Here is a 24,240-nt window from a genome sequence, read left to right as displayed (position 1 = left end):
CTTTAGCTTTGTGCATCAAGCTTGATTATAGATTTAGTTACAAGAAAAGTCAAAACATTTCCTGGACTTTTGTTTACTTTTTTTCATTTAAAGAAATGGCATAAATATGAATAACATTCAAGTATATCAGATAGTTGGCTATAGTTAATTTTCTTTAGAATAGCACTGTGCCTGTAAGGCTTCATTTGAGATTTAGTAGTTTATATTTTAGTGAGTGCATTTGTTATAAGTAATTACTATAGTGGGGTCACCTTAGTTGGGATATATTAACAAACATGCAGCAGGACAGCCATTACACTAAAAGAAATAAGCAATTCAGGTGGATTCTTGTACAGGATAAATATTTTTTTTTATGTAAACCACAACCAAATTCACACCGATAACACTACAAAATAAGTTGGCTCTGTGTGTTGATTTGGATAAGTAAGTTTATTTTTTATTATCAAAAAATATATTTTACTTGACAAAAAATTATATTCTTGTTTTAATTATTTACCTAAGCATAAGTGAACAGTTTGTGCATGAAGTATCTTCAGTCTACTTGTATATAGAGGCTGTGGACTTCACATCAGTTGCCCCAGTATCTCCCTAATGCAAAAGCATTATGAGAAAGATCACAATCCCAGACCGGTTTCAGTCTCTGTAGAAAGTTTTTCACCTGGGTTACAACCAGCGGTGAGTTATGATATGATTATGAAAAAAAAAAAAAGGAAAAAAAAAAGCCGTATTTCGTACAAAAACTTTTATTAATACTACTTAAATTAATCATCATCATCATCAAATTCCTGCCATGTACCCTCAAGGGGTGTACAGGATATGACAGTACTACATGAAAAAATTACATCATTACTAACTTCCTATCTACAATTTTCCTCCAAATCAGTCTGTTACTTGTCAAGACTCCAACATTATCAGAAAGCTGTATAACTGAGAGGAGACCTCCACATAGCCTTTAAAGGAATGCGGAGAACTGACCAGGGCTTCTGACCTAATGTCCAATCCTCACCTTCTCGTGGTGCACCCTGTTGGGTATCTACTTTGATACTGAACGAACGAGGATGGGCTGGCAATTTGGGATTTAGCTGACCAAATTGTATTCTTATTGGTTAAACCAAAATAAAAAATGATGGTACAACATGACAAAAATATTTATATTAAGGGGATATTAAATCCCACATAGTTTTAAAACCGAATAAGAAACTCAAAGATTGGAATCAGAGTTTCTTGCCGAATATAGTAAACTATAAAGTATCAGTGAACACTTAGCGTGAGCTAATGCAAGTGACCCCAGTACGTAGTACAATACCGGACGACTCGTTGCAAAGGTGGGGAAAGTTCAGATCGCTATTCTTAGGTATTTTCCATAATGTAAAAACACATTTCCTGGGAAATGTATGCTGTTATTACATTATGGAGGGAGGTCACTACCCAGACCGGTTTCAGCCTTTTTTGAGGCTTCATCAGTGAGTAGCTAGACCTAATACCAAAGTGTATAGTGAAAAGAACTTATATACACTGCGAACGAGTTTTCCAAACAGGTGCAACCATTAAGTTACTTAAGTATAAAGAGCTAATAAGCTTCATTTCGGCAATGAAAACGTTACTTAAATTAAGGGGATATTAAATCCCACATAGTTTTAAAACCGAATAAGGAACTCAAAGATTGGAATCAGAGAGTTTCTTGCCAAATATAGTAAACTATAAAGTATCGGCGAACACTTAGCGTGAGCTAATGCAAGTGACCCCAGTACGTAGTACAATACCGGACGACTCATTGCAAAGGTGGGGAAAGTTCAGATCGCTATTCTTAGATATTTTCCATAATGTAAAAACACATTTTTATTAATACAGTTTGTGTACAAATTCCAATCAAAAAGTATGAGAGGACAATCAACCTCTAAAGGCTATCATTTTTAAACAAATATTTCATGATCTAAACATGAAATATTTGCACTCAATCAACTGTGTTCATTTATCTTACATATGGAAAAACATTTTTTAACTATCAAAATATAAGAATGAAATATTTTATCTTTTATAAAACATTTGATTGGCTACTGGTTTTACCATAGGATTGGCTACCAGAAAGAAGGATAAAGATAGCACATGCACTTATTTTATTTTCAAGCTTGAGTGCATTCGTTATAGAGAAGTTGAAACAATAATTCCAAATTTATACACTGCCGAATAGACTAATTTTTGTTAGGTTACTGTATGAATTTGTCGCGTAATATGTTTCTTAAAAAAAAAATTTTTTTGAAAAAAAAAAAAGTAAACAAGAAGAATAAGGGCCTTTCAAATTTGAGAAAAATTTAACAAAGGGCTCGTGCGAGCCCCCTATAGCCCACCACTGTTACAACTGTCTAAAAAAACAAGGAGTAATAAGCTATATTTCTAGTATTTACACACACAAAAAGTTGGTAACATAAACTGCACCCAGATTTGTCAAATACTGTTAGCACAATTACTAGCGATAGTTTACTGCTTCAAAAGTGGAAAATTGTTTTGGTGTTAAAATAGCCATTATAATAGCACTATTATAATGCCTATTTTTCAGAATTAAAGAAACTGTTGCAATTAAATACTGTGTAATGATTCCATCTTTTCCTTTCTCCATGGGGAATGTTTTTATCACAATTGTTTTAAAATATTTTATTAGGTTGTCTTGTTCCTGGTGCTGGAGCTTTTGAATTGGTAGCTCATGCGGCCTTGACAAAATATAAAAGTGAAGTTAAAGGAAGAGTGCAGTTAGGAATTCAGGCCTTTGCTGATGCGCTATTAATAATTCCCAAAGTTTTAGCAACTAATGCAGGCTTTGATCCTCAAGAAGTAATTGTCAAACTTTTACATGAATATGCTGTTGGTCAGCAGCCTGTAGGATTAGATATAAATACTGGTAAGTTAAATGTTTCTTTTATTCTTAATATCTTTCTTATGTATATATATCTTTTCTTTTCAATCTGCTGAATGTATCATTCATTTGTAACTTTTGTATGAAATTTTAATTACCACAAATAGCCCTGTTCAATATATAATGTAAATTTGTGACTTTTTCCCAAGTAGTAGCACTAATCCTTTCATACAAACTACTTCTTGTTTTCTTAGACTTATTTTAATATGGGTTCTATTGTAAATTTAAGGAACAAGTTTCTCTAGTTCGGTGTCAATCAAAACACGTATTATACTATTATAGTTAAATTTATATTTATGAATTTAGGGACAAAAACACGTGTTAAAAAGATTATTTTACTGATTAATAATAAAATAACTTTACGTTTCGACCCCTGTATTGAGGTCATCTTCAGAAGGATACATGTGTATAAGAACAAGCTACATGCTGTTGCACTCTATACAAGTAAATTACATCTATGTTGTTGACTAATCTTTTTTCTTAGCCTGCCCTCTAGTGATAAAAAATAAATAAAATAAAATAAAAACTACAATAAACTCTGCTAAAGTCCTCACGTACTAGGATTCTTCTGGAATTATACGGTTTATATTGTTATATTATGATTATCTTCTGGATTTGTACAGTACAAGTTGCTATTGAATGTTCAGGAGGGGGGGGGGGGGGGAATGACTTCAAGTCTTCTTGTATTGAGATTTTTCTTCGTGGTTGCTATGAAGGTTGTAGATGGGTCCTCCACATTCTTGGAATTGTTAGACCATTTTTATTCAGATTCGGATCATGTTTGAGCATTTCACATGCTTCCTTGAATTTCTGCTCGAACCAGGTTTTGGTGCGGTGTAGGGACTTGGTACCTTTTGGGTGGTGATAAGAAGTTTTGTGTATGTACTGGCCTGTGTGTGTAGGTTTGCGATACACTGCGACTACACACTGCGCTACACACACAGGCCAGTACATACACAAACCTTCTTATCACCACCCAACACAAAAACTAGGGATCATAAGCACCCTTAAACACAGAGCTCAAACCATTTTGTTCAAATGAACAAGCTCTTAACCATGAATATGAGACCATCAAACATACATTTATAAAAAATGGATACAGTATAAAAACCATTCACAAGATCATCCACAAAGAAACCACTAATAACAAAAAAGATTTCAAGAATGCTATTGCTATACCATATGTTAGAGCCATTTCAGAAAAAATAGACAGAACACTACACAAATACAACATCAAAACCACCTTTAACCCCCCCCCCCCTCCCCGACTAAATTAAGACACCTATTCAGTTCTTCCAAGGATCCCCTGCCACACTTAGCCCACCAGGAGCTTACAAAATAGATTGCATATGTAACATACCATACATAGGGCAAACCATCCCAATCAGAAAAGATGAACACAAACGTCACATAAAATACCTCCATTTTAGAAAAACCGGCCTTTCTGACCACGCACTCCAAACATACCACAGAATTGACTGGAAAGGTACCAAGTCCCTACACTGCACCAAAACCTGGTTCGAGCGGAAATTCAAGGAAACATGTGAAATGCTCAAACATTATCCGAATCTAAATAAAAATGGTCTAACAATTCCAAGAATGTGGAGGGACCCATCTACAACCTTCATAGCAACCACGAAGAAAAATCTCAATACAAGAAGACTTGGCGAGTTGTTTTTCTTCTCCTGAACATTCAATAGCAACCTGTACTGTATAATTCCAGAAGAATCCTAGTATGTGAGGACTTTAGCAAAGCTTATTATAGTTTTTATTTTATTTTATTTTATTTTTTTTTTTTTCACTAGAGGGCAGGCTAAGAAAAAAGATTAGTTAACAACGTAGATGTAATTTACTTGTATAGAGTGCAACAGCATGTAGCTTGTTCTTATACACATGTATCCTTCTGAAGATGACCTCAATACAGGGGTCGAAAAGTAAAGTTATTATTAATCAGTAAAATAATCTTTTCAACACGTGTTTTATGTCCCTAAATTCATAAATATGAATACTGATCACCGTGTAACCTTAAAAGAAATAGTTAAATTTAGTTAACAGAAGAAACATGGCATACTGAATTTTAAAGAATTAAATTTAGCTTGAAATTAATAAAGATGTAAATATTTTTTTGTGTAAATTCAACATGCAACATAGCAATGTTATGCTTATTATTTGGGAGATTCATTGGAGGAGGCAGGGGAGGTTAGGTCATCAACAACAAATTCTTCAAATTCAGGAATTGCAACAAAGCATTCTAAGGATGCTTTCCAGGTGCATAACTTGTGGAAGGTTTATGTTCATCTTAAGGGGTGAGGTGACAGCAAGAGTGAACTTCTTTAATAATTTTTACATTGATTTTACAAAGATGACCTCAATACAGGGGTCGAAACATAAAGTTATTATTAATCAGTAAAATAATCTTTTCAACACATGTGTTTTATGTCCCTAAATAGAAGACAGCAAGAGTGAACTTCTTTAATCATTTTTACATTGCATCCAACTTAGTCCACAGCTTGTGTCATTCTGATTATTGCTAAAGCTCTGTGTTGGAAACCATTTCCTCGAACAACTAAACCATCTGAGGTGCCTCTCCTACTGCTGCTTTATTCTCTTGTTCTTTTTCAGCCTCTGTACTTCTGTTAGGTCTTCACCTGAGAGATTTTCCTCCACAGCTTCTACCAGCTACTCTGTGTTGCCATTGTCAACCTCCATCTTCAACTTTTAAGCTGGCAGAACTATCTTGGCATCAGTCTTATGCAAGGCCTTTTGTTGAATCCTGTAAATATATGAACAGATATTTTCAACTGTAGCTTCCAACCCTTACACTACTGTAATCCCGCTGCATCTAGATTATTTGTATACCATGCAGTTGTACAAAGAATTTGAGTATGTTTGTTGGTGCGTTCCATCGAGTCGTTTTCGACCTCCTGGTGAATCTATACATTCTCCATTCAAATCTGTCCCTGACTATATCTTTCAGAATTTCCAAGCGTATTCCAGTTGCTTCTTTTACTCCATCTAATTCTTGGTCTTCCTCTTCTCCTGCTTCCATCAACTTTAACAAGCATCATCTTCTCCAGACTGTCATTTGCTTGCATAATATGTCCGAAGTATGACAATTTTTGCTTGATGATCATAGCTTCGAGGGAGCAATCTGGCTTTATTCTGTCTATCACTATTTATTGGTTTGCTTTGCAGTCCATGGTATTCTTAGTAAGCATCTCCAAACCCATAATTCAAATGCATCTATCTTCCTTCTTTCACTCTTTCTCAGGGTCCAACTTTCACATCCATACAGTACTACAGGAAATACCATTGCTTTCACGATTCTGATTTATTGTTGCGAGACATATCTTTATCTTTAAAGATCTTGCTTAAATTTGTCATTGCTTTCTTTCCAATGTTCTTCTAACTTCTTTAGTACAATAACCATCTTTATCAATTTGGGATCCTAGGAGCACAAAATTGTTAACTGCTTCCATTTTCATCCCATCTACTTCAAAATCATTAAGTTCACATGTTGCCATAACTTTTGTTTTTTTGAGTGTAAGTTTAAGACCATATTTAGCACTTCCTTCAGCTTTCATAATAAGTTCTTCCAAATCTTTGCATTTTGTTAGCAAGGTGGTATCATCTGCATACCTCAAATTATTAATGTTTCTTCCCCCAATTTTAATTCCAATTGAAAACTCCTCCAGCCCTATCATTCTTAAAATATATTCGCTGTACAAGTTAAACAGGTGTATGGAGATAAAAATACATCCTTGTCACACCCCTTTACCTATTGTGAAATACTCAGTTTCTCCAAGATCTGTTCGGACAGTAGCTTCTTGTTCATAATAAAGATTCCTCAGAAGGATAATGAAATGCTCTGGTACTCCCATTGTTCTTAACACATTCCACAGTTTCACATGATCTACAGAGTCAAAAGCCTTGCTATAGTCAAGGAAACAAAGGTAGACATTCTTTTGATATTCCTGTGCTCTTTCTATTATCCATCTCACATTGGCGATTTGATCTCGTGTTCCTCTGCCTTTTCGAAATCCTGCCTGTTCATCTGGCATTTCTCTCTCCATGAATGGTTCCAGTCTTTTCTGAATGATCTTAAGTAAGACTTTACTTGCATGAGAAATCAGTGCTATCGCACTCTTGCATCACCTTTCTTTAATACAGGTATATAAACTGATTTTTTCCATTCCTTAGGCCATGTAGTTGTGATCCAAATTCACTGACATAGAGCTGTTAAAATTTTAACTGCCTCTTCTCCCAGTGCTTTGAGCAGCCCAATAGGTATTCCATTTCTTACTGGATAGCTGTTGCAGTGCCCACCTCACTTCACTTTCCAGTGGTACTGGCTCCTGTGTATAATCCTGCTCATCAAATTTCTCAGTAATTTTGGAGTCCTTTCTGTAAAGGGCTTCTGTATACTCTTTCTATCTTTCTTTGATGTCTGCAGCTTCTGTAAGATATCCTTTGTGTTTACTTTTTAATATTGTCACCTTGGCACTAAACTTCCCTGTTAGTTCGATCTTTTTGAAAAGATCTCTTGTTTTTCCTTTTTTGTTTTGGTCTTCTATTTGTTGGCATTCCTGGTTAAAGTATTTTCCTTGTCTCTTCTGGCTTGTTGTTGAAACTGCATTCAAATGCCGTACTTCCTGCAAATTTCCTGTAGCCTTCATTTTCCCCTTTCCTAGGCAGTTTTGATGGCATCTTCTGACAGCCATTTAAACTTCTTACAAACTGTTGGAATATTCTTCTTTGCTTCTGTTTTAATTATATCTTTAATCTCTTCCCAAGGGGTGCTTAAGGGTCAAAGCTGTATAACTGAGAGGAGACCTCCACATAGCTTTTAAAGGAATGCGGAGAACTGACCAGGGCTTCTGACCTAATGTCCAATCCTCACCTTCTTGTGGTGCACCCTGTTGGGTATCTACTTGGATACTGAACGGACGAGGATGGGCTGGCAATTTGGGATTTAGCCGACCAAATTGTATTCTTATTGATTAAACCAAAATATAGAATGATGGTACAACATGACAAAATTTCATGCCGGCTGGGGCTTTGCCCGGTTAAACAAGGGCCTCATTGTTTTTGCCAGGGAACCAGGACAAACAGCAAAAAAGTCAGCTACTGGAACAAATCTGAAAACACACCCCAACTCAACATCACCAGAGTTAAAGATCAGTACTATCAACATAAGAAACCTGAATGGCAAAGAAATGGAGCTAGCTGAGGAATTAGGTAAATACCAGATCGACATAATAGGGGTGACTGAAACAAAAAAGACCAAAACTGGTGAGATCTTTCTGAGCAATAAATACAAAATGTTATGTTATATTCAGGCAATGACAATCAAGGAAAAGAAGGAGTAGCCATAGTATTCAACACAAAATACGAGGCTAATCTTCTTGAATGGCAGTCAGTCTCAAGTAGAGTAATGTGGGCAAATATGAGAATGGGGAACTGGACAATGAGACTTATTTGTGCCTATGGTCCCACAGAAGGTTCTACTAGGGTAGAAGTGGAGGAATTTTTTAAGGCTTTAGAGAAAGCAACTGACACAATGAAGAAGGTAAAGTTGATCCATGTTGGAGATCTAAATAGCAGAGTAGGAAATGATTGTGAGACATACAAAAATATTTTGGGAAAATTTGGAGAAAAGATCAAAGCTAATAATAATGGCAAATATCTGTTGGATTTCTGCTCAGGACATGGACTGGTTATTACTAACACCATGTTCCAACATAAAAATGTGCACAAATTCACATGGAGAGAAGAGGCTAGGAATAAGAAAAGTCTCATTGACTATGTTATTGTTGATAGTGATGTTTTCTTCCTGGTGCAGGACACCAGAGTGTACAGAGGATTTGAAATTGGAAGTGATCACTATTTAGTCGTGAGCAGGATAAAATTGAATTTCATATTGAAAAGGATAACATGTAAGAAAGTTTTAAAGTGAATAAAAGTTGAGCAGCTCTCAGATGTGAGCTGTAGACTAAAATACACAAAGATTATTGAAGGAAAAATGAAAGAGTTTGAGAACAGGAATCAAACCTTAGAGATTCATTGGCAAACTCTGAAGAAAACATTGATTCTGCCAGAGAGGCATGTGGTGAGGTTGTTTGTAAGAATAAAAAAATCAGAACTCCCTGGTGGACACAGGAGGTTAAAGAGGCAGTGAAGGAAAAGAAGAAAGCATACCAAAAGTTCCTGTCAAATAAGTCAGCTTGTGCTCTTAGAGAATATAGAGACAAATGCAAGAATGCTAAACAAAAGTCATGGGAGGACTTTGGCAAGAATATAGAAAATAAATACCAAGAAGGTGGCAAAATATTCTGGAGGTTGTTGAAGAAGCTTAAGAATGCAGGAAAGAGTGCTATAAAAGGAATTAGAGATGATAAAGGTGACATGAAAACGGGAGAAAAAGATATCCTTGAAGTATGGAGTAATTACTTTGAAAAACTGCTAAATGAAACAAGCAGTGATGACAGCACAGTGGTTAAAAACACTGACCAGGCATGCAGTCAGGAATACATATCCATACTTGAAGTAGAAAAAGCCATCAAAGGCTTTAAATGTGGAAAGGCAGCAGGAGTAGATGATATTCGACCAGAAATGCTGAAGTATGGTGGTATAAGAGTCTTACAGTGGCTGCACTGCATAGTTCAGAAAGCCTGAACAGAGGGACGAATTCCCGATGATTGGAGTAGAGCTCTCATAGTACCCATATATAAAAAGGGAAATAAAACTGCATGTGAGAATTACAGAGGTATTTCCCTACTGAGTGTTCCTGGCAAGATCTATGCAAGTATACTTGAGAAACGGTTGAGAAGAATTGTGTAAGAAAAGCTTGGTGAAGAACAATCTGGAATCAGGCCAAATAGAGGCTGTCAGAATCAGATCTTCACTTTATGACAAATAGTCGAGAAAGCATGGGAATATAACAAAGATCTGTATTTGAGTTTTGTCGATCTGGAAAAGGCATATGACAAGGTGCCAAGAGAGAAGCTATTCAATACGCTGCAGTTATATGGTGTCAATGGGACATTATATCAAGCAATACTTAGTCTTTATTTAAGTTGTAAGTCAGCAGTTAGAATTGAAGGAAGTACAGGAAGATGGTTTAATGTTAAATCTGGTGTGAGACAAGGATGTACATTATCCCCTCTGTTATTCATTATCTATATGGATCGCATTATGAAGGAAAGTGGTATTAAACATGATATCGAAATTGGAGATGTTAATGTCAGCTCTTTGCTTTATGCGGATGATGTTATACTTCTAAATAAATCCGCTACAAGTCTGCAAGATTCTCTGACTAAATTGAATAGCTCTTGTAATAGATATGGTATGAAGGTCAGCAATAAAAAGACAAAGACAATGAAAATAGGCAGAATCATTGAAAATGTCAACTGTGTTGTGAATGGAGAACCTGTGGAACAAGTAAAACATTTCAGCTATTTAGGCACGATTTTTACTGAAGATGGTAAATTAAATATAGAAATGGACAACAGAATCAGCAAAGCTGGTATGGTGGGAAGTCAATTGAATAAATTCATATGGAATAAGAGAGAAATTAGTCGCAACACTAAATTAGCTGTATACAAGACAGTGTTCAAACCAGTTTTAACTTATGGATCTCAGAGCTGGGTCAGAAGTAAAACACTTGACCAAAGACTAGAGACTTCAGATATGAGAGTCCTGAGAAAGATTATAGGCGTGAACAGATGGCATCAATGGCAGTATCATATTAAAAACGAGGGTATTAGGAAAGAACTTGACATTGTCAGCATCCAGGAATGCGTTAGCAGAGCTAATCTCAGGTGGTATGGTCACTTAAACAGAATGGGTGAGGAAAGATTAGCAAAACAAGTGTTCTCTGCCAGGTTTGCAGGAAAACGACCCAGAGGAAGACCAAGATATAGGTGGATTGATACGGTACAAAGTGCTTTAGACGATAGAAATATAAGAGCTGATAATATTGGAGTGTTGACAAGCAACAGACTGATTTGGAGGAAAATTGTAGATAGAAAATTAATAATGATGTAATTTTTTTCATGTAGTACTATCATATCCTGTACACCCCTTGAGGGTACATGGCAGGAATTTGATGATGATGATGATCTCTTCCCATAGTTTATCTGGTTCTCTTTCACAAAAATTGAGTGTGTTGAATCTGTTCTGTATACTAATATTATATTTAGCTGGTGTTTCCAAGATCATATCTGATCAACATTTGTGTTGTTTTCAGTTTCCGTAATTTCATGTGTATCGTAGCCCCTAATATGAGGTGAGGTGACAGCAAGGGTGGACTTCTTTAATCATTTTAATCATCCACAGCTTGCGTCATTCTGATTATTGCTAAATTTCTCATCTCTTGTTCCTCTTCCTTTTCGAAATTCTGCCTATTCATCTGGCATTTCTCTCTTCATGAATGGTTCCTTATGGTTACTTATCAGAGATAAGTAGTCATAAATCTCGCTTTGGTGTTGCATCTATCTTCTTGTAACTTGCCATAAAATTTGAGTATATTGATTGCTAAAACAGTCTAGTCATTGCACTGCAGCAGATGTACAGACTGAAGGAATAGTTCATTATAGGAATGGTTTACTTTAGTAATTTCCTTTAGAATAGTGCTAATGCTATAGAATTTAGGTTGGGACTTCTCATAATTTGCTATGAAGAGCCAGTTTAATATAATGGTTTTTGCTATGGTGTGCTTAGTAATTGTATTTGGTATAGTGTGTTGACAGTATATAGTAAAATGTTTGTATTGATTCATCTCCGTGTTTGTTACATTTTTATAGGTGAAGCTCTTATTCCTGGTGATGCCGGTATATATGATAACTATCGTGTCAAGTTTCAGCTTTTAAATTCATGGTGAGATTTGCAGTTTTTTTTTTTTTTAGCATGATACAAATAATACTACTAACCTGAGAAATATGAGATATGATCAAAAAGTGTGAAGCTATGAAAACTGAAAATTACTATTTAGAAGGAGTTAGTCTCCTTCCAATTAACTTTATTCTGCATATGTTTTTCCTGCCACTGCTGCAAATGCTTTCTGCTATTTCGAAAATTTTCCTTGTTGCATTTTATTTTAATGTCAGCATCCTCAAATCTTTTGTATTTCAAGGTTCTCTTAGATTGCAGAAATTACAAATATATGTAAGCATCACTATGTTTGTCATTGTGCATATTCATAATGTGAGTGTAGCTGCAATGATAAGACATTTCCTTTAGTTGGAAAGACTTGAAAGTAACTAGTTTTCTTTTCTCTCAGAAACTTTTTTTTTTTTCCCCATCCTTCAGAATACACAAACCAGAGGAATAAAAGTTAACGGATGTAATACACCTATCCCTTGACCCCTTGGTTGCTTTATATACTGTCCAAACCAGCCATAATTACACCACACTTTTCATCACAGATGTTTATCCAACTTTAAAATGGCATAATTGATCAATACTTCCACAGAAGCTATTTGCATCGTCAAATGCAATTTACATATATCACAAAATGCAATGTGTTACGATCAGTTTTGCCAATTTAGCTTTTTTTGGAGCTAGATCTAGCACCTTTTTGGCTCCCTAGCTCCTTCAGAACTTGTTTCAGCTCTTTTTAGTTGTTTGTATAACCTACTCTTAAAGAAATTGTTTTAAAAGTTTTCCAGGTGTTCACATTTGATAAAGAATTGTATTGTACGTTTGGTGCAAGTATCATACATGTTTCGAATGCACAATGATGTTAGTCATGTGACCCAACAGTGCTATTTTGCTGCCTTGAAGTCGATAGCACTACTACAAGTTAGTCTCTTGCACAGTGTTCTGGTTGGTAGTTATGATAGCAAGTGGGAAGTTTTCAGAGACTGATCATAATTCGTTGCAGTAAAAAGTTGCATGCCCTTCTTCAAAAATGAGCAAAGAGACAAAGTTTACAAGCAAAAATTTAGGAGGGAGTGGTTGCAAATGGGGATGTTTAGTAAATGGCTATGTAGAGTTCCTGTCATGCTACAAAAGGCCACTGTAAGTTTTGCAGATGTGATATAGCTGTTAAATATTGTCAGCTTGTAAAGCATAGTGAAACTAAGAAATATCTTGTTGCAGTTCATATAAGGCTGTTCCTATTACAAATATGCTTTGAGAAGTCTGAGACAGCAAACTTTGAAGGCAGATTAACATTATTTCTTTACTGTCATGTTCAACTGTTCAATGTCACTCATTGAACAGTTGCGATCATCTAGTAGATCTTTGCAAAAATATCATCCCAGCCAGTCAAATTATGCCAAAGGTAAAGATGCTCTGTAAAGAATATTCTAAATGAACATTTTGAAGATTTAATTGCAGATTGGAGATGGAAATTTCAGCTTGCTGATAGATGAATTGAATGATATCACAATGAATAAAATTTTAGGAATTGCCATCATTTATTATAGGAAGTAATTCAACAAAATTATGCATACATTTCTGAGTATGGTGGTTCTAGAAAAGTGTGATACTAGTGGTATTGTGGCTGAACTTAAAAAGAGCTCTTGACCAAGAAACTGGATGTTGAAAATCTCATTGCAATTGGTACAGACAACACAGTGTTATGGATGTGTCAATAATGGCATTTGTGAACAACTGAATCTTAATTAGATTGTGTATACCATTCATTGCAACTGGCAATGTCTCACACTTGTGCAGAATCTCTCCCAAAAAAAAAATTAGAATTTTTAGTTGTAGAAACATTAGTGGTTTTCACATTCTTCAAGACAAGCAGCATACAAAGAGCTGTATCAAACTATCAATGAAAAGGTTGGAAGTTTTTTTTTTCACTTAGACTATAATAAATTTAGTTTAATCCTTTATCCAAGTAGCAAACAAAGTTGCGCCTGAAGTATCTTCAGGACTGCAGCAACTCGTAAAGGTGGACCAAGCTCTCATCACTACTTATTTTAGTATCTCCCATAATGCAAAGCACATAAATCCAGAGTAATTTAATAAGGTGAGACCTTTTGGCAACTCGTATAGGTAAATATGACTTCCCCATTGCTTTCACCTTAGTATCACCACCTCTGGTGTGGCTCCCACTGATGAGACCTCAATAAAGGTTGAAACCGGTCTGGGTATTGGCCCTTCCCTTAATGCATAGCATTATACATGTCCACAAGGAGATGTGTTTTGCATTATGGGAGATACTAAGACAAGTAGCGATGAGAGCTTGGTCCACCTTCACGAGTTGCCTCAGTCCTGAAGGTACTTCAGGCACAAACTTTGTTTGCTTACACTTGGATAAAGAATTAAACTAAATTTATTATATCAACGAAAATGTGCTCCTCTGAAAATTGTAAGCAACTGTGCAACTGGCTCTCCATTGAACCTGCAGTAGACAGAATTCTCAGCCAGTGGTTGGAATTAAAAACTCACTTTGAAGTCGTATGACTGAAACATGTTACAGAGCTCAAATTTTGTGGGAGATGTACAAAGGCAAAAGGAATCTGTTGTACCTTTTATTTTTGCATCCTGTTCTAGCTAAAGTTCAGCAAGTTAATAAAATTTTTGAATCTAACAGTGTCAATAAGACGAGATTATTTGAAGACCTTTCTTGTTTGATTTGCTCTATTGCTAATATGTTAGTGCTACCATCATCCAGAGTTGTTACCCCCTAGAGTCAGAGATTGATGACTATTTCGATCCCAAACCAAATCTTGATTATAGATTTGAAAGAAAATTTTCAGAGTTGATGATACAAAAGAAAATAACACAATGATGAGCACAATCTTAGAAATAGAGCAAGACAGTTTCTTCTTGGTCTCTTCAAACAGCTTTAGCAAAGGTTGCCTGAAAACTTTAATATTTTAAGAATGATCTCTTCTTTTTCTGTTGATAATACCTCATCATCATCATCATCAAATTCCTGCCATGTACCCTCAAGGGGTGTACAGGATATGACAGTACTACATGAAAAAATTACATCATTACTAACTTCCTATCTACAATTTTCCTCCAAATCAGTCTGTTACTTGTCAAGACTCCAACATTATCAGATCTTATATTTCTATCGTCTAAGGCACTTTGTACTGTATCAATCCACCTATATCTTGGTCTTCCTCTGGGTCGTTTTGCTGCCAACCTGGCAGAGAACACTTGTTTTGCTAATCTTTCCTCTCCCATTCTATTTAAGTGACCATACCATCTGAGATTAGCTCTGCTAACACATTCCTGGATGCTGACAATGTCAAGTTCTTTCCTAATATCCTCATTTTTAATATGATATTGCCATTGATGCCATCTGTTCACGCCTCTAATCTTTCTCAGGACTCTCATATCTGCAGTCTCTAGTCTTTGGTCAAGTGTTTTACTTCTGACCCAGCTCTCAGATCCATAAGTTAAAATTGGTTTGAACACAGTCTTGTATACAGCTAATTTAGTGTTCCGACTAATTTCTTTCTCATTCCATATGAATTTATTCAATTGACTTCCCACCATACCAGCTTTGCTGATTCTGTTGTCTATTTCTATATTTAGTTTACCATCTTCAGTAAAAATTGTGCCTAAGTAGCTGAAATGTTTTACTTGTTCCACAGGTTCTCCATTCACAACACAGTTGACATTTTCAATGATTCTGCCTATTTTCATTGTCTTTGTCTTTTTATTGCTGACCTTCATACCATATCTATTACAACAGCTATTCAATTTAGTCAGAGAATCTTGCAGACTTGTAGCAGATTTATTTAGAAGTATAACATCATCCGCATAAAGCAAAGAGCTGACATTAACATCTCCAATTTTGATATCAGGTTTAATACCACATTCCTTCATAATGTGATCCATATAGATAATGAATAACAGAGGGGATAATGTACATCCTTGTCTCACACTAGGTTGATAATACCTTGAAACATAAAACTTAAAAGAACCTGTTACTCCCATCTTAGAAATAAATACCGAGTAGCCTGTGTAGCTCAGTGGATGTGGCGTTTGCCAACCACGGTGCTTGGCCGCACGAAGGAAGACTTGGTGTCGAGTCTAGTCGGCGACTAGAGGAAATTTTTCTAAGCCTTTTTTCGACCGGTTTCCGAGTTAGTCGATTTCTGGCACGGGCAAGCAGGTTTTTCCTCCCGGAAACTCAGGTTTTTCGTCCTGTAAACTCAAGAAAATCGACCATAGAACCCACATTATTTCAGACATTAAATATATTGTGTTAGGGACCACGAGATGGCGACACATTTGAGCCGTCTCTCTTCACTGAGTACCGCTTAATTAGTGATAGCCTTGGGCCATCTATCTCTGATTGGTACCAGTGGAGATTGAACTGCCCACTCAGTCTCCAAAAGTTAGATAGGGCTAAATGGCCTTGCCTACTCCCGTATACGGGGAATAAAAAGGCGTTAGCTGATTTTTTTTTATACAGATGATGATGAAAACGATTTTGCTGCAGCTACTGAATACCAGTACAATATTATCCATTTAAATAAATGGACAAATATAGACAACACTGAGCTATTCTGGGCTGAAGTATGAGAATACAAAGATGGATGCATTTGGAATGAATCCATTTAAAGAAATTGCTCAGTGTGCAATAAATTTATTAATACTGCCAAATTCTAATGCAGAAATTGAACGAATTTTTAGTTCTATGAATGTGTATTATTGCAAAGTAATAAAATCAGCTTTTCACTAATCTTCCTTAAAAGCTCTGGAATTCGTCATAACTTTAGAATTCCTTATCAATATTCTGAGTTGCCAATTTACATCCCGATCCTTCTTAATCTAATTACAACACCTTAATTCCCATTACTACAGCCTCTTACTTTACTCAGTGTTGCTATCTCCTCGTCTCTTTTTAATCTAATTACAGCACCTAATTCCTATTACTACAGCCTCTTACTTTACTCCGTGCTGCCATGAGTGCTCTCCGCAGTGTCCTGAGTGCTTCCCCCCTCTTTCTTCACTGCACTATCGTGAATGCTTCTGGCCTAATGATCCCCTGTATACTCTCGCTTTTCGTTTATATACCTTCACTTTCTTTCCCACCCAAAATTCTTTCTCATGCTCTCTTATGTCAATTCCTTCTCTGCAGTTGAATACCATATCTTGCGATCCATGCACGCGCTAGCTATTTCTAGCCCGTCTCCATAGTAACAAACAAAATAAAAATATAAAAAAAAATATTGCATAACATTATACCTTTACATACTGGTATTGAAAATTAATAAAAAAAATATATATATATATATCATAGTTACTTAAATTTACCTTCACCTTCGTTCACAATAACAAAAAAAAAAAAACATATATTACAGTTCACATAAGGCTCATAAAGTTACATACATACAATTTCTTAATATTATTGAAGGAATAAAGTAATAAAATAAATGGCATTTACTACAGAATCCTTTCATTATTATGACATATCCTGAAATTATATAATTAATTAATAATTGATAAAATACAGAGCAATTATATGAGTAATACAGTTTAAGCAAGAGACAAACAATAAACAATATTTAGAAGTCTTGCTTATGTTATGGAAGATCATGTTGGATTTTGAAAGAAATGCCAATAACTTTAATTTCTCTTCATTCAGAATCCAACACTGGTACTTAACCAATTCCTTAGCCAGTTCCATTTCCTTGTCATTCAGGCTTCTTATGTTGATAGTACTGATCTTGAACTCTGGTGATGTTGAGTTGGGATGTGTTTCAGGATTTGTTCCAGCTGGCATGAGACCTTTCTTATTCCTCGCCTCTTCTCTCCATGTGAATTTGTGCACATTTTTATGTTGAAATATATATATATATAAAGTTTTTTACCTTGGGTATATAGTATATTAAAGATACCAAGCAATTTTATAAGCTAGGTTTTAATCCTTTTTCCTAAGTAAGCAAACAGACAAGTTTGCTTACTTGGGAAAAAGTAAGCAAACTTGTGTATAAAGGTGGAGTAAGCTCCGATCACTTTCCTTAGTATTTTCCTCTAATGCAAAGCACATCCACTTGCGGAGATGTATGATGCTATGCATTAAAGGCAAGGACCACTACCCAGGCCGGTTCCGATCTTTATTGAGATCTCATCAGTGGGAACCAGACCTAAAAATGCCAAGGTTGAAGTAATGCATAGCTTATAAATTTTACCTAAACAAGTTGCCACAAGGTGCTTTGACCTTAATAAATAAAAATCTCAGGATGAGAGTAAGATGTAGAAAGTTTTTTACCTTGGGTATATAGTATATTAAAGATATCAAGCTATTTTATAAGCTAGGTTTTAATCCTTTTTCCCAAGTAAGCAAACAGACAAGTAAGTCAAGTTTGTGCCTGCACATAGTGCAAGTCTGGGGCAACTCGTGGTAAAGGTGGAATATATATATATATATATATATATATATATTAGGGTTACCAAGTAATTTTATAAACTTGGTTATTTTACTCCTAATCCCAAGTAAAGAAATAATTAAGTTTGTGCCTGAACGTAGTTCAAGTCTAAAGGTGGTGCAATATTAATCATAACTATATATATATATATATGGTTATGATTAATCTTTTCCTGAATTAGAGCATAACGTTACTGGAGATATAACATCATGCAGGTCATTCTATTTCGAATAAATCCATTGTTTGCATTCTACCTTGTATCAACTGTTTTTTGCCACTGAAGATGGTCTGTAATTTTCAGACTGAAATATGTAAGTTATATTTCGCCTTATAATCTAATAAGTTATTACCTTTATCTTGTTTACAATAAAGAATCTCCTTTATTATAATTAAAAACTTTGTTCATTCAAACCAAAGTTCAACTGGGACTACTGTTTCTTGGCCATTTTGCCATAACATTACTTAGTAAGTGCTATGGTATTATTTTAAAGATTTAAAATTTGTGTTAATCCTTTTAAAACTGATAGGAAATGCAAAAAGTGATTAACAATGGTGCATACCTCAGTGGTTGTCTAAAAGTCAGCATTAGATATATGGTAGTTCTTTTGAATTTTTAGGAAAGAAAGCATCTTGTTTAGATTTTCCTCTTTCCTTGTTGTTCATAAAGAGTAAACCCTGTCATTTTATAGTTAAAGATGCCAAGAAATTATATTCTTGGTTTCATTCTTTAAGTGTAAGCAAACAGTTTTTGTATGAAGTAACTTGACAACTGGGATACTTCTATATAGAGGCTAATAATTAAGGCAACTTCACATCAGTTGCTTTAATATCCCATAATACAAGGCACGTATCCTTACAAACATGTATAATTCTATGCATTATGGGAAGGACCACTAGCCAGACCGGTTTTGACCTTTATTCTAATCAGTGGGAGCCAGATCCAGAAGAGATACCAAGGTTGGAGTAATGCAGACATTATATTTACCATATATGCTATCCACCAATAATTGTCCAGACATCCCTGTTATTTGAAATTATGGAACATTCCAAGTTTGTTAATAACATAGAAACCAATGTACAGATAATAGGAAGCAGTATTTCATTGTAGTTTTATTACAGGTGGTATGGCAGCACGACGTGAACTCCGTGACTTTGAGAGAGATGTAATCATGGGCTGTCACATTGGTGGCATGTCCATACATGGCATTGCCATTTAACTAGAACATCCAAAATTAACTGTTGGTAATGTGATCAACAAATTGAGATGTTCTGGCATCACTAGTGCAGGAAAACATCCACAGCAACCACCGAAAATGACAACGACAGGAGGGTGTTAATAGGTAGCATACAAAAACTGGCTACAATCGGCACAGACCATCCATGCATTAATAGTGTATGAAAAGAACTCCAATTTACTGGGTTTCCACAGAAGAACAGCAGTACACAATCCAAACATCACAACAATGAAGGTGACTCATATGGCCTTGTGCAAAGAGCATGTGAACTGGACAATTGACCAGTGGAAAACGGTATTCTGGAGCGATGAATCAAGGTTCATCTGTTTCCAGTCTGATGGTAGAGTGTGGAGGAGTAATGCTTTGGGGTTCATTCAGCTGGTTTGAAGTGGGATCACTGGTCATTGTTCTATGAAGACCACTCCTTGATAGTACCTTGATATTCTGGATAATCAGGTTCTACAAGACTACAATGCCCCATGCCACAAAGTTGCAGCTGTAATGGAAAGGTATGAAGAGATGTTAAACGACTGCCCTGGCCTTGCAAAGTCCTTATCTCAACTCCATCGAACACCTGTGGAATGAATTTTGGAGTGCCGGTTGAGGTTCAGAACAGTATGTCCTTGATCTGTCACTGAACTCGGTGCTGCTTTGATGGCAGAATGGAGACAAATTCCACATGATGTTTGCTGCACATTGGTGGAAAGTCTCCCTCAAAGGGTTCAGGAGGTGATCAAAGCCAAAGGTGGACATACCCAATATTAGGGTTCATTTGCTGGTATCAATTTCAAATTGCTAAAATGTCTGGACAATTATTGGTAGATAGTATACAAGTATTCTGATGAGATCTCAATAAAGGTTGAAACCAGTCTAGGTAGTGGCGCTTCCCATAATGCATAGACATTATACATGTCTTGTAAGGCTATGTGTCTTGCATTATTGGATACTAAGACAATTGATGTGAAGTCATTAGCCTCAATATACAAGTAGCCTACGTGCAAACATTGTTTGCTTACACTTGGATAAAGTGTGAAACCAAAAATATAATTTCTTGGTATCTTTAACTTATAGTATAACCAAGTGAAAAAACTTTTGCTTAACTCCTCATTCATTCGAATGGGTGATAAGCAAACCATCTGCTAAGCTTATTCTATCAGAATATAACTAACACCATGGCCATTCAAAAGCATTGAGACACAGTATTTGAATAATTTTTATATGGTTAATATTTTAGCCTCATTTCCTATTCTAGAAAGTTTTGTAATTGTATGCACAAGTGCAATGGTAAGAATCTTTTTTTTTTTTTTTTTTTTTGCTATCAATATTTTTTGTATATTTTCAGTTGATATTGTAAATTAATTACAATGTTAATTATTGATTTTACAAATTGTGATTTCAAAAATTGGATAATCACAGCTGCACTGTATATAATTACTGCATTTTTTTAACACTGTTTTCTTTGGTATATTTTTATATATTTCAGTACTATAATAGCAAGTAATCTTTTGCTGGTTGATGAAATTATGCGTGCTGGTCTCTCTTCAACAAAAGGAAAATAAACAGTATGAGCTACTTTATAATTCTGTTATTGATTTCTCCAGCTGTAACTTATTAACATGTTCATGCCTGTTTCATAAATTTCATTCCGTTTCTATGAGGAATCTTTGTAGAATCTTTTACGTATTAAAATACAAGTGATTTTTCTTTTGTTTGTATTGTTAACTTTACTGTAAATAAACTTTTCCACACTCTCTGGATATCAGCTCTTATAAGATTCAGTAAGCTCTGAAGATTCTAGAAAGTTTTATAATTTTAAAAATGCAGATTGATAAAGGAATTTCATTTGCTCACATAAATAATGATGGTCATTAATTGATAAATTTTTTTGATGGCCTGATAGTATTTCATGGTTGAGTTCTTACCTGTGAATGGTTGTAAAACTATAGATATTAATAAATACATGGGCTAAGGGACATACTCTGAAAACAGGTCTAGACAGCAAACAGTAAATTTTCAAGCCACTTGAGGCCTCCAGTAAACTAGTTTGGTGGCTCCTTAGTGACTGTGCACAATACATTTATTAGTTTACCACTAATAAATGTATTGCGCACAGTATTAGGAATTTGAGCCACTGTTTCAGAAAATGATTTGTTACATTTCATTTGTTTCCAATACTTTATTTTTTTAACAAAAGATATACTTTCAGCTTTTCAGATAGAGTAAGGTTTTATGAAAATCATTGCTAAATGACATACTGATCTTGAATATCAGTTTTCCCCATATTTTTCAAAAAACTGATTGCAACTGCTAAATATGAAAATAAATTCTGACACTGTACAATTTTATTTCCATGCTTAAAGTAACCATTCATTTATGTTATGCATAAAATACATAATTTTGAAGTATTAAATAGTTTTAATGGAACATTTGCACAAAACATTTAAATAACTTTCACAAGTTTTTACACAAAAAATATATAGAATTTTATTTAAAAACTCCAATATATTTCATCCAATGTTATTTAAATATCATCAGGGAGACAGGCCATTAACTACATTCAACACATGAATCACAAATTGTATATATTGTCTCGATCGAGCTGAAGTATGATTACACTGTTAGAATTCAAAGGAACAATTGTAAAAAAGTTGCATAGATAAAAAAATAATTTAAACTAATTCTTAATTTAAATTCTTATGGAGAACTAATAGCACTCACTTCCCTAAACTTGGTGATAAGCATCTTGGATATAAACTCTTGATAATACCCATCTTCTGTTATGAATAATATTGGGAGGATGAGTGAATGTATCTGCCTGTAAACTGAAAATTTAACATGACCTGTGGGATTGTGAATATCCAAAAAGAATAGTTGATTATTGAACTCGCGTTGAATAGTGAACTTGATTCGGGAGCACAAAGAGTTTATTTTCTCCTGACTCAGAGTGACATCAGATGCAAATATATAAAGAAAATGTAACCATATATGAGGCTGGGGAAATATAGTGTCGAAAAGTTGTTTTTCTAGATACTTCATAAAATAATCAACTAAGATTGGTGAGATAGGATTGCCCAGTGCTGTTTCTTCACTTTTTTTTTTGACAACTTATGTCATGTGCAAAATGGTCTTTTTGGTTACTTTAATAATTCGTAATCCCACAGGTGATGTTGAATTTTCAGTTTATTGGATGACAACCTCTACTGCACATACATTCACTCATTCCCCACCATCATTCATCACAGAATATGGGTATTATCAAGAGTCTTGTGCATAGAGCTCATACAATCTGCTCTTCTAATTCCCATTTATTAGTTAGATGAACTGAATAAAATTAAAAGCAATCTGATATGTAATGGATACTACCAGACTACAATCCGATATGAAAAGGATTTCAAAATCCTACCTTAAAGGAACCTTAAATCTATATCGCAGGTTCTTCATAAATCAATATATGCTTCTTTCAAAACCATCTTGGGAACTGTCTTCTTACCATCTACAAAGGATACATTACCACCCCTTTCTTGCCAGGTGTCTATCAAATACCCTGCTCAATCATCTTTGCTATTTTGGACAGACTGGCCATTCTGCCTTGATTAGAATTGAAGAACATCAAGGCTATATTACATTTTTGGAATCCAAGTCTTTCATTGCTTCTCACACTACTGACACTAGGCACTTAATTCTTTGAAACCAGACAAAACTTCATTCCAGCAAGTTCAAATTTTGGTAGTTTTTTCTTGAAATGTGAAATGCCATGAAATCATCTGAACCTCAACTGATCAGACTGCATACCAATCTTCAAGTTTTGAGAAGTGATTGCTATTAATTGTTCATAGGATTTTATTGATAATGATAATTATTTCTTATCTATACAACTTTTTACATTTGTTCTTTTGAACTCTAACAGAGTCATCATACTTCAGCTGCAACCAAGACGCAAGATAATATACTCATAACTCATTATTGTGATTCATGTTTTGAATGTAGTTAATAGTATCCTGTCGATGTCCACGTAAGATTCGATAAAATATATTGAAGTTTTTGAATAACATTCTATATATTTTTTGTTGCCTATGAGCGGTGAAAGTTATTTAAATTTTAAAAAAAAATATTTATATATCTTCATTTGGTTTCCATAATAGCTGGCCTGGTTGGCCGAGTGGTTAGTGTATCCGCTCTCCAGCCAAAAGGCTACGGGCTCGAATCTGGCCGTAGGCATGGATGTTTATGATTATCTGTGAAAATACTGGTGGTGGTGGGCGGTAAATGGCGTTGGTATAATTGACTGATTGAGTAGTGGAGACAGTTGTAGAGTAGGTGGACTCCCTGGAGGTGACACGTAATAATAATAATAATCTGTCTAATGTTGATTGAATAAGATGAAGAGCCACATTTATCACAACTTGATATAACCCTTCATTATCAAATTCCTGGTATGTGTTCAAAGCTTCTCCAAGATGCTGTGATAGTGATACATGGAGAGTTTACATTATTTACTTGCTATTGACAGTTTTCTTCCAAATTAATCTGTTTGTCTGCCAGGGCTCCAATATTATGAGAACTTATATTTTGTTCTCTTAAAGCACTTCTTACTGCATCACTCCACCTAGATCTTGGTCTTCTGGTGGGTCTTTTTTCCTTAGTATCCAGGCACCTGTTTTGCTAACCTTTCCTCTCATTCTGTTTAAGTAACCATACTACCCGAGATTAGCTCTATTCACCCACTCCCAAATACCAGTACCAT

General features: G+C 35.1%; 1 protein-coding gene across 1 annotated transcript in view; it reads left to right on the top strand.

Moving 5' to 3' along the window:
• Positions 1-21,200, top strand: part of CCT6 (chaperonin containing TCP1 subunit 6) — a 112,934-nt gene extending 91,734 nt beyond the window's left edge. The window contains exons 9-11 of the mRNA XM_090391559.1: positions 2,660-2,896; positions 11,716-11,788; positions 20,980-21,200. Coding sequence (XP_090247685.1) covers positions 2,660-2,896; positions 11,716-11,788; positions 20,980-21,055 — 386 coding nt within the window. The 3' untranslated portion in view covers positions 21,056-21,200. The remainder of the gene's footprint in view (positions 1-2,659; positions 2,897-11,715; positions 11,789-20,979) is intronic.
• Positions 21,201-24,240: the final 3,040 nt, after the last annotated feature.

Source organism: Typopeltis vanoorti, chromosome 4 (assembly GCF_054136105.1).
Source record: "Typopeltis vanoorti isolate ZY-2024b chromosome 4, IOZ_Tvanoo_1.0, whole genome shotgun sequence".
Taxonomy (NCBI): Eukaryota; Metazoa; Arthropoda; class Arachnida; order Uropygi; family Thelyphonidae; genus Typopeltis; species Typopeltis vanoorti.
The sequence above is the reverse complement of the archived record's forward strand: the minus strand, read 5'-3'. Positions and strand labels throughout refer to the sequence as shown.